Raw genomic sequence first — 12,173 nt, 5'->3', positions numbered from 1 at the left:
TTAAAACACAGAAACAGGCCCAGTGTTAATCAATCTATTCCTGTCAATACTGCACTGATGTTAGCAATGCAAATCTGTTATAATCAGGGATATTTGAAATTCAAATGCGGGAGGCAGTGAAGCATTTGTGTGTGTGATGGTGTATCCAGGAAGCACTCCTCCTCCTCATCAGTCTCTGTCTGCACACACCGTCTTTATAGATACATCACGCCACTGACACTCCAAACACTGTGTCACAACATCGTGATTGTAGAGCCACGTTTTCTATCTGCTCTCTTTGTCCTGCCTTTTCAGATCCTGCTGCTCCCTCCTGGCCCTGCAGTAACTCCCGTGTTCATGCCTTTCGCTTATAACCTGACCCCCTCCACCCACATGTACACCTGTTCCCACCTCCCCATTACCTCCTCTTTTGGATGGAGCACCCCTTTTATTTTTGGTATAGTCCTCCAAGTACACGCCACATGGGGTGGTCATTCTAAACTGAAGGTGATGAGAGCGATTTTTTTTTTGTTGCAGCAATGTTGCATGTCCTCTATTCCATTCATTTTTGGATAACCCTTCGGTGACTTTCAGCATGGGACAAGACCATGTAAACTTCTTGGAAACAGATTATAGATCATAGATTATGTTAAAAAATAGTTGCTGAAAATATGAGAACAATTGTGGAGTTAGACCGTTAAACTGTTGTTCACAATTTCTGTGTTTATGATTTTTTGGGTAGACCTGAAACATGGCTTGGTATCGTACTGGAGCCATGGTCCTCCAACACTGTATAAGCCCCTGACACCGTCCCTCATGGTCAGTTACATTCGTACCTTCAGTGACTCTCTCAGTCCAAATCAGCCCAACAGTTCACTTCAGCTCACTTCAGTTCCGACAACCTGACACAGAAGAGAAAAACATACCATCCTGTCACCATCCTCTGGCTCCGGTGGCTCAAACATGTCTGGACATGTCCAATAAAGCTGCCAGACGGAGCGTCCATGTTTCAGGTCATTTTAAGGTCATAGTGGTGTTTGACACCGAGACAGCAGCGCCAACACACCAGCACAAAAATGACAATAAGGCTACCAACATGACATCCAGGCATGATAGGAAATGTGGGGTGTCACTTCCATTTTTTAGTGCAATGATGTGCTCCCATTTACATTGTTAAAGTTGGTACATTACACTGTTGATACTAACTCAAAAGCTCTCTAGTGTTGTGGTGGACAGTACAACTTCTTTATGATAATCAAATTTAATGTGTGTAATATGTCACTGCACCTACTACATTTGATTATTGTTTTGGTGTTCTTTTATAATGAAATAAAAACATTTGTTGTGTTCTTTATCAGCTTATAAATGTAGATTTGTGGCAAGTCTTTAAGTTTGAATCCCAGGAAGAAGTTTTGTGTCTTGGGCTGAAAAAGTTTGGGAACCCCTGGTCTATTGTGGTTGCTACTTAGGATTCCAGCCTTCATCTCTTCCTTCCTTTTGGATGTCTTCCCCTATGTCTGATCCCTAGCTAGATAAGTTTGCCTTTCTTCCAAGCCTGCCTGATATTGACCTTTGCCCGTTTCTTGACTGGTTTCTGAGTCCTGATTTTCAGTCCAAACCTGGCTCTACAGAGTCATTCCAGAGATCTGTTGCTGACACCGCCACCTCACAAATGGATTAACAACAGAAACAGCTGTTTGAAGCTTAGCTGTTAATTCTCTACAGTTGTTCATTACGACATCATACTGGCTCCGCAGTCCTCAGAGACAATGAAATACTCTCAGAACTGGATCCACCATCACAGCTGATGTCAAGTAATGAGATTCAAACCGTTAAGGGTGGCAGCAGGCTGGATACAAACCATCAAGAAGAGGAAGAGGAATAATCACTTTAAAGTCAGTACAAGACATTGTACTGTGGACTCACACACACTCATAATTCTGTCTGTGAGCTGCACCCATTTGCCACAGTTTTGCTGTCTTTCCTGAGAAGTTTCCTCGTTAAAACAGTCAAAAAACTCTTTTCCAAAAGTCAAACTTTAGCAGTTTGTGCAAGAACAGCATCTGTGTTCACATCTGAATGAAGAGTGGTCTGTGTCTCATACACTCATAGCTGCACACAATATAAGTGAGCAGTGCACTATTAGTTTAATTGAGTGGAGAGTCCAATATAATGTCTACAAGTCAAACTTATTCTTATTTGCCCTTGGCTGCTCAGGGTGCTGTATGGCAAATGGCCTTAGTCGGTGTTGATGGTTCAATGGACAGAAAACTCTCCTTAAATACTTCTCTGCTGCAACAGCGGCCAAAATGTATTTTTAACCCAATGAGTTGTGTGCTGTGAAAGATGTGGCAGACTACAGATGATATCTGGCCATTATGTTATTTTACTTTTTACCCTAGATCATCCAATCACTAGAAAATGAGGAGAATTTAGGGTGTGGAATACATCTTACTAGGCTTCAAGTTATCCATTTATGTTTGCACCAAAAGTAAAGCGGACAGTCAGTGTCCCAGGAGAGCCTACTGGCAGCTATGGGTGTGGCTTTAGGTGTGACGACAGTGAGAAGCATTCATTGAAGCAACTTGTCTTGAACAAACAATGGCGTCTCCTGAAGAGGTTAGTGTAGATCAGCATCCATTATATCAGAACTGGAGTATTTTTTCAGTGAAAAAAAGAGCAAAGAACAACACTGAAGGCTTTTCTCCATGGAAAAAGACCAACATCGGAAAGAGTTTGATTAACCATCTGGCACCGCTGGTTGATCTGATTGGTTGAGGGTAGGCTGTGTTAGACACAATAGACAGATGGTTCATCCAATCACCTGCCAAGTGTTTTTTGAAAATGCCTGCTCTTTTCCAAACTTTCTCTAAAGGGGACTTTACATGATAAGAAATTTGTCCTAGACTCACTGTAAAGTAAGGCCCAGCGAGGCAAAGCACAGCACTACAACCGCTCTGTCCTGTCTGTGTGGTATATCAACAGCTCTGGATTTATCTAAGTTTATAAACTATTTGATTCACAAATCTCCTAACCCGACTTGACTGTTCACATTTTGCCAGGCATTATGTTTACTAGTGAAATCGTTGTCTGCTTTTAATGTTGTGTTACAGAGTTTGGCGAACTCTGAAAAACTTTGGGTTCCCTTCGAGACTCGAACATCACTCTCTCCCTCCTCCCCTTGTGTCACTTCTACTGGTCTTTTCTGGCTGCGTTGTCACACGTAGCTGTTATCTCATTGGTTCTGCTTTGAAAGGTCAGTGGCAAGCAAGGTCACAATTCAAATAATTTGAGCTTTGAGCAAATTATTTGAACTTTGAGTGCAGCGGTCAGTGGGAGATCCGAGTGGTGTGCCACACAGAGGGCAGCGGTGCCACTTAGTCAGGTGCCACAGCTCTCTCCATAGGAAAACAATGGCACAACCAGCATTTTTACCACTGATCATGTGTTGGGGCTTTAAGGACAACTTCCCAACTTCCCACTTCTGTGTAACAAACCATCTGGCATTTCAGTTTAGAAAATATGACTGGACTGGATTTAGTGGACCTTGTAAAAGTAGTGTAAAAGCAGTGTTTGTGTTATTGATCTGTGAGGTTACTGTTGAGTTTTCAAATGTAGGTCACAGATACATTTTTGCATTTTTTAATAGTATACTTGTTTGTTTTTGGTGGTGATTGTACCTGCTGCCATGACTGTATGTGGCAATGGTCGCCATACATGGATACCACTTAAAACTTGGATGGCCTGTTGGCAGGCTGGTGATCTCTTTATATTACCAGCTTTAGTGGATTCTGTTGGGCCAGGCCACAATTGTTGCATGAACTGTGCTGCATCGTGGAACCTGTTGGTTTTTATTTGGACGCCCATATTAACAGGTTAGAGCAGCCACATATCTTGTGTGAGCAACGCAGCTCACGTGCGTGTCACATGTGGAAATGTTTTTTCTTCATGTATATTTAAAATGAATGTTTACTCCTGTATACACACTGCTCCGCACTTAGACAAGTTGTTTATGACCTCATGACCCCTTTAGAGATCCGTGTCTCTATATGCTGATCCTGTATGTGGAAAAGTGTGTGTGAGACAGAGTTCATCGGAGACAGTCTGTACCTTGTTCTAGAAACACAGAGTCTGGGTGCCAAAACAGCTGCACCCACTAACACATTCCACTCTTTACTTCAAGGTTACACAAAAAGAAGTGCTTGAGTGCTCAAGTCCAAAGTCCTAAAAAAACAGAGCCTTGACTTAACTTTGTGTAACTTCAAATGCTGAACACAGCTGTTTATCTGTAATTTTCGATCCACACATTTTGCATACTGCATTTTGATTATTGTTGACCACTGCATAGTTTTTATGCATTGAATTCTTTTTGGAAGAATTTTGGAGTTGAAGCAGAAATACAATTATTAATGTGGGAAAAAGAACCGCAGGGACACTACAAGTGCAGTGGATTTTGATACGATCACCCAGCCGGACCATGATCGCCCCATAAACAAAGCCAGGACAAGAGCTAAGCTAACCTGGCTTAAACCTAAGAGAACAAATCCGAGAGAGATGCGTTGTCATTGGTTCACTTTGATTTTGCACCAGCCCAAATCCTACTCCTCAAACCCCCCCACTCATCAAAAGCAAATATAGCAGTATCTAACAAGCTTGGCTGAAGGTAACATTGCTGCTGCTAGTAAACTAGCGTTAGTTATGCTAACATTCACAGCATTAAAGCAGATCAAGACAGTGTTTAATCTATTCCTGGCACACGCATTCTTGTGTTTCATATTGTTGAAAGACTACAAAAAAGACGACATTGTCCAATCTCATGAAACACAGAGTTTCACTAGTCTTAAAGCGTCTTGCACACCGCTTTATCATATAGACAAATGCAAAGCATGCCAGGCCTGTGACTCCCAAGCTATAGTTCCCACTTGGAAAAGGGTCAGTTGTCTTGTATTTTTGCAAGACTTGAAAAAGCATGAAAAACAACTGGTAGGGTCTGTCAAGATGATTTTTAAAGACCCTCTCTTGTGCAATTCAGGGTTTTAAACTTGTTAACATGTCCATGTGATGTTTTCCCCTGTTACAAGACATATCAGGAGTGAAATAAGCAGTAAACACCATGTGTGAGCATTTCTTGCTTTGAAACTGCAGTGAGCAAGGGTGGTCTCAAAAAAACAGATTCAGTCAGGCTGTGTGTATGACATCATAAACCTAAGGAACCAATCCCGTTAATCGAGGGGGTGGCACTATAGTTATTGTTAGCAGCAACGCCCAGCCCTCAGGAGAAGCTGAATGTAGCTAGTTACCATGATTAGCTAGCAAAACAGAGGAGAAGCCAGTTGCAGCTACTTAGTAAGGGTGGGAGTTGGGGTGTGTGGAGAGAGTGGGGGCTATTTACATATTCATGAAACCTTGAATACTAAATGAGGACAAGGTGTAGAGCTATATGGAAGCCATTTTAACAAGGTGTTTGGACTTATTTTGCAAAGAAACATACCATACACAATGTATTACTTCTTGCAGAGCATTTTATGTTGTTTAAAACATGACTGGGGGTGGACTTTAAGAAGCAGGGAACTATTGTCTGATGCCAGTGTGGGGTCAACTGTATGAAAACTGCATGTTTTTCCTTCCCGCGTTCACCCTGATCTGCATATACTGTATGTTTGTGTGTGAAGGAGAGCGTGGGTTTGTGAGCAGAGGCAAAAATCGTGCCACAGGATTAGCACATTTTTGTGCTGGAGGGTGAATTCCATGTCATTTGTAATGTGGTGTGTCCCCCCACCACCCCACCCCGAACACACACACACACACACACACACACACACACACACACACACACTCTCTCTCTCTCTCTCTGTTATACAAATCAGCATCAGTGAGGTAGCCCAGCGCTCTGCTTCTCTCAGTAAGACATGCTCCCTCCCAGAGATGATCAAAGCAGAATCACTGAGTCTCTGCTGTAAAACATGACAACACTGCATGCATCCGCTCACAGACATTTTTTTTCCATGTGTCATTTGATTTCCTTTGAACACACCAGGCCATGCAAACATTGTCTAACATGGAACAAACACAAAGAAACACATTTATATTCCAGTTTATGTACCAATAACTTCAAAATCTCACAAACATACATCTTTAATCTGTCAGAAACTTTGTGCACGGTCGCAGCGTTGCTTGGTTTAACTCTTTCACTACTTCTCCTTTAAATTTCATCCAACATGTTGGCATGACATGAAAGGAAAAGTTTTTATTTTATGGGTTTCCATCCTCTTTTATGCAGATTTTCAATTTATGCATGAGAAAACCCATGGAGTGGAAAACACCAGAAGGAAAAGCCAAAAAAAAAAAAAAAGAAAGAAAGAAAAAAACACACAAAAAAGATTTCTCTCTTGTCTTATAAAAGTTAGTGTGTGGGAGAAAACTAAATGAAAACAGACTTGAATGTGAATAAATGAGAGACTAAAACATCAGATCTGTGTGACACAATTAGGAGACTGTGACCTTCCTCACATTAATGCATGAAACAAACAGAAATGTCATATTTCTATGTTGTTCCAAGTATATTTGCCACATTTCAAATGGAGCTCTTCAATCACTTAATTTACTTATGACCGCTTCTTTTGATGATTTTCATTGCCCTCTCCCTATTTTCTTCCACGATCACAATTCTCCTGTATTTCCCCCAATGACAAATTTTCACAACTTGTTTTCCTTTTCATTATCACAACCCATTTCTGGCACTGCAGTGTGTGGAAGCTCTACAGCATCAAAAATCCACTGTTTCCACCTGGAGAACACAGCACACCAAACTAGACTAAGAAGAATTCCCATGTCTTAAGGAAACTTTTAAAGAAAAGGAGCATGTATTTTCTTAAACCTGCCACGTCAATGTTTTTTTCAGGACAGGGCAAAAAAAAATTAAATGCATGAAAGAAACCTGAGGGATTTATGCAAGTTCATGCTAGAGTGTCAAATTATTCCTTATTCTTCTCTCTCTCCTTTAAAAATTACAAGTCTCTTAAACTCAAATTTTTGGTTTAGAAATGGTTTCGAAATGTTTGAGGTCTCGAGGTTGGCAAGTATGCAGGCATAGTGGACCTTATGTTATGTGGCATAAATACGTGATCAACTTTTTAAAACCATCACAGTTTGGTTAGTTTTAGACACCAAAATTACTTTGTTGCTTAAAAAATATATCATGTTTGTATGAAAATAAGTACATAACATTATTTAAGTCATGTAGGTAATGCAGGTGATGTACATAAAGTTACGTAACTTACAGCTTTAAATACATCAGTGCTGATTTGTGCCTTCACACAGAATACAAACCTCAGTCTCCTGGGTGAAAGTCCTCGGTTTGTTTGACCTATCCATCCATCCATCCATCCCATCTCCCCCTCCAAATACAGACACCCTCACTCTTTATAGTGCTGTCCTGTCATAACTTCTATGGCCACTAGAGGTCGCCGCCTAACAATAAACTTAAACATGCATTGTAATTACTTGCTTGCACAGACGTAACCTGACACACCAGATGGTTTGCTACAAAGAACCAACTTGTCCTTAGAAACTGTTTGGAAAAGGGCACGCACTTTCCAAAAAAAAAAAAAAAAAAACACTTGGCAGGTGATTTGACAAATCATCTGTCTATGACGTCCAACACAGGATAACTTCAACCAATCAGATCAAACTGTTACCGAACCCATCAGGAGAAAACATCTTTTTCATTGAGAAAGCTGGACACTTTTCTCTGTCATCACACCTAAACCCACACCCAGAGCTGCCAGCAGTCTCTCTTAGGACACTGACTGGCTGCACCACTTTTGGTGTGGACACAAACAGATAACTTGAAGCCTGGCCAGATGAGTTCTCATGTGATCTCGTGAATCCAGCTGCCTTGCAAGGTAAGTACAACTTCCTATATGCCCATTATCCTAGTGAGAGCAGGCTGTATTTTTTGTACTTCAGGACATGGTGATATTTTCTTCACCTTTATTTTTACCACTACATTGCAGCGAAATACATATTTACTCTGATATACCACTGCTACCATGTATAAACATTTACTCTCAATACACCACAAACAGCTCAGTTTCTGATATACATCCAGAACAGCTTCTCTGAGCCATAAATATTGTATTACAGTGTGGATAAATAACCAGTGCTGCTCATATCTTTATTAGCCGCCAGCAGGATGAGGGACAGAGGGAGTGATAGTATGAGCCTTTTAATAGAGGAGTTATTTATATGGAAGAGAAGGAGACTTTGGTTATTTACATGGAGGAGGAGAGTGGAGGAGGAAGATGAGATTATTTCTATAGAAGGGAGGGAAGAGGAGCTGGGTTGTATAATAGTTGTTTATGAATGTGACGTCAATGTATGCTTACCTGGGTGTGTGTGTGTGTGTGTGTGTGTGTGTGTGTGTGTGTGTGTGCATTATAGTGCCAAGTGTAACACAGCACTGCTGCCCTCCTTTTACCTCTCCAGTCTTTTTAGAATATTTTCTGGCACCACAAAAATGAGTTTTAAATATATCTTTAAATTTTTATAAAGATGGTGATGTAATTACTTTACCTGCCAAATTTAAAGATCTTGTAAAGGAATAATGAATGATTTTTTTCTGAGTTTGGCAAACCATAGAAACAGACACATTTGAATTATTGATTTAAAAAAAAATCACTAAGTATATAAAATTAGGTCTCAAAATCATGGAAAAAATGAGAAGGTTTCTCTTCTCTGAAATGCTAAGAGTGTGTCCACTCTGCTGTCTCAGTGTCAAACACCACTACAACCTGAAAACAACCTGAAACATGGATGCTCTATCTAGCACCATCATTGGACATGTCCAGACATGTTTGAGCCACCAGAGCCAGAGGACAGTGACAGGGTGGTGTTGGTTTTTTCTTCAGTGTCAGGTTGTTGGAACTGAAATGAGCTGAAGTGAACTGCTGGGCTGATCTGGACTGCAAGACTCACTAAAAGCACGTTTGTAACTGACCATGAGGGAGGATGAGGGAACGGGGAGGTGGTGTCGTTCATGTGTCACTTCATGGGGCTTATATAGGGTCAGAGGATCATGGATCCAGCATGCCACGTTTCAGGTTTGCCCAAACAAAAAAAAATTTGAACACAGAAATCATGACAAATCGTGTAACGAACTAACTCTAGAATCCAGTACTACATATACAGTAGTTCTCAGTGACTTAACGTGTTTTCAGCACCTATGTTCTAACGTGTATGATGTGTTTAAAAGAAAAATTCTCCCTTTTTCCTTTACAGGAATTTTAAACTTTATTTAATTGGCTAGTCTTGTTGAGATTGAGAAATCTTTTCCAATTGGAGAACTACAAATATTCCACATAAGAAAACCACACATTTTTAGATACGAGGGTCATTAGGTGTTTCGGGTTTTAACATTGGACACTCTTGTTGGGCAACCCAGCTTGGTGTCATCAAGCCTTGACTTGTGTCCAGGTAGTAAAATACGCCATGAGTTGCCCCTTTTATGGTCCTTGAACTAACAATTGTAGCAAGTATGCTCCATTACGGGAAGGCATTGCATAATGTACAACAACCTCCAGAATATGACAGGTTCTCTTCAATTTGCACTACAGATCAAGGAAAACCTAGAAGATATTTTTTGTTCCAGCTGAGATCCAAGTTTTCTTATTTTGCAAGGCAGCTGGGTTCACTAGATCATGAGAGAATCCATCTTGCTAGGCTTTAAGTTATGCATTTGTGTCTGCACCAAAAGTGGTGCAGCCAATCAGCATCCTAGGAGGGACTACGAGAAGCTACAGTCATGGTTTTAGGTGTAGCGCCAGCAAGAAGCATGCAGGGAAGCGACTTGTCTTGAACAAACAAGGGCGGCTCTTGAAGAGTTTAGCGTAGATACTGCGATTGCATCATATACTGTAGATCAGAACTGAGTATTTCTTCATTGAAAGAAGAGCAAAGAACGGCACCAAAAAAGATGTTTTTGGCGACTGGCTTCAGCAGTCATTTGATCTGATTGGTTGAAGTTAGATGTGATAGACAGATGGGTCATCCAATCACTTGCCAAGTGTGTTTTTTGAAAGTGCGTGCCTATTTCCAAAGATTTTCTAAGGACACCTCCACTGACGGTTCTGTGTAACAAACCATCTGGCATGTCAGGTTACAAGTTTTCTGGTTCTGTACCAATTTTTGATTGAAATGACCAAAAATTTGGTTCGTGGACCAGAACAGAACCAGTTCCATATTGGTGGAAAAGGGCTATGAAAGCCAGCATGAAGCCTTAAGCAGCTCCCTAATGGCTCTTCTTTTTTGCAGCCCACATATCCCCAAGAATACCAAGACTTGGTGTGGAAACTGGCTTGTGAAGCCCTTGCAGCCCGCTTCAACCATTTCACAGTGGGCCTACCACCCGTTCCTTTGCCACTCAGCTCTGCATACACGGCTCGCTTCCTTTCTTGTGCCTCCTCCATCTGATCTTCCCAGGGGACAGTTATCTCAAGCTACCAACCTTGTTTTTCTCTCTAGGTTGACCGGCAACTGGCAGTCACTACTTGTTGCAAGCAGCCCACCCTGGGCCTTTGTCTGGGGCACAACCTGCATACTAAAACAACATAAGCCAGGACAGCCACGATGAACAAAGAATTGCTTAAACGACTACAAGAGCCATAGAAAACATCTGATAAAGATTGAAAATCTTCAAATAGCCAAATCATCAAACAGAATATGCGAAAAGATGTCGAAAAGGGATGATTCTTTCAGAAGAAAATAGTGATGGCTCAAAGTAGATCCTGACATGTAACACCCAAAAATTCTTCGATTTGATACATAAGTCTCTATCAGATGGAGATGTGCCTCTGCTGTTGAATGGATGCCGGGTTGCCCTGGGGCTGGATACTGCTGGGATCACTGTCACAGCAAATGACAAATAATCTAATATGTTATATTAATATCAACCACCTTACCTTGCCTGGCTCCTTCACCTCACTCACACACTTTAGGTAGAGCTGCCATCTCAATTTTCTTATCATAAAACGATCACCTTGCTAACCCCCAGAACAATCACATCACTTCATCATCAAGTGACAAGGAAGGGGAGGGCCGCCTTTATTCACAACATAAACCCAAACTGAGCTCATGTTAACACAGCATGTAGCAGCGTTGCAGGGTATTTTTTTGACATATTCAGATATTCACAGGTATATAATATATTGTAATGCTTTAGGTTTACATTAAAGTTAGTTGAAAGCTAACCTAACACGCCAGATGGTTTGTTAGACAGTCTGGAAAGTTGGCTTAAGAACCTGTTTGGGAAAGGGCAGGTACTTTCAAAAAACAATTTGCAGGTGGTTGGATGAACCATCTGTCTATCACGTCACACAGGCTTCAACCAATCAGATCAACCAGTGGAGCCAGTTGGTAAACTAAACTCTTGCTGAAGCTGGTCGCAAGAAGAGCAAAAACATCTTTTCAGTTGAGAAAAGCCTTCGGTGTCATTCTTTGTTCTTCTTTTAATGAAGAAATGCTCTCCAGTTCTGATGTAACTGATGCAGGAGCTGCCATCGTTTCTTTGAGGTGAGTCACTTCCATAAATGCTTCTCACTGGCATCACACCTAAAACCAGACCCGTAACCGCCAGTAGTCCCTTCTAGGAATCTGAATGGCTGCAACCCATTTGTGCAGACACAAACATATAACTTGAAGATGGATTTTCACGAATCCAACTCCCTCACAAGGTATGTTGCTACAAGATGTCTGTATGACACGCCGACAGCCATGACAAAATGGTCATGACGGTTTGGATTTTTACAACATGTATCTCAAGACTGCTTATATAGTCTTTCAGGACTTACATTTATTACATTTATTGAATGGCTTTTGAATGAGTAGTTTAAGTAGTAGTTTTTCCTTTTAACTGTTTAGATTGGCCACATCTTTAGCAAAATAAAATGCAGTCAAAATCAAATGTCCTCTTCATCATTTGATAAAATCAGTGGATGCCTAGCTTTTCTGCTTGTTATTGTCAGTCTTTGATCCCTTGTAACAGCTTGCATATGTCCATCAAAGAGTGACTTTCCCATCTGAACTTTCAGAGTGTTTCATTTGACAGCAGAGATTACAGCTAGAAAATTGGAAAAAATACTGTAGAGGAGAGTTTTGGTGAATTTCATGGACATGAACGAAACCAAGTGATGATGATG

General features: G+C 41.0%; 1 protein-coding gene across 1 annotated transcript in view; it reads left to right on the top strand.

Annotated features, from left to right (window-relative positions):
* Nucleotides 1-12,173, top strand: part of LOC146323477 (SUN domain-containing protein 2-like) — a 28,787-nt gene that overhangs the window by 3,290 nt on the left and 13,324 nt on the right. The window contains exon 2 of the mRNA XM_084723119.1: nt 295-374. Within this exon, the coding sequence (XP_084579245.1) occupies nt 295-374 (80 nt within the window). The remainder of the gene's footprint in view (nt 1-294; nt 375-12,173) is intronic.

The sequence above is a fragment of the Lutjanus erythropterus genome, chromosome 7 (genome assembly GCF_056507025.1).
Source record: "Lutjanus erythropterus isolate fLutEry1 chromosome 7, fLutEry1.hap2, whole genome shotgun sequence".
NCBI classification, from domain to species: domain Eukaryota; kingdom Metazoa; phylum Chordata; class Actinopteri; order Lutjaniformes; family Lutjanidae; genus Lutjanus; species Lutjanus erythropterus.
Note: the sequence above shows the minus strand (reverse complement) of the source record. Positions and strands in the feature narration are given on the sequence as shown.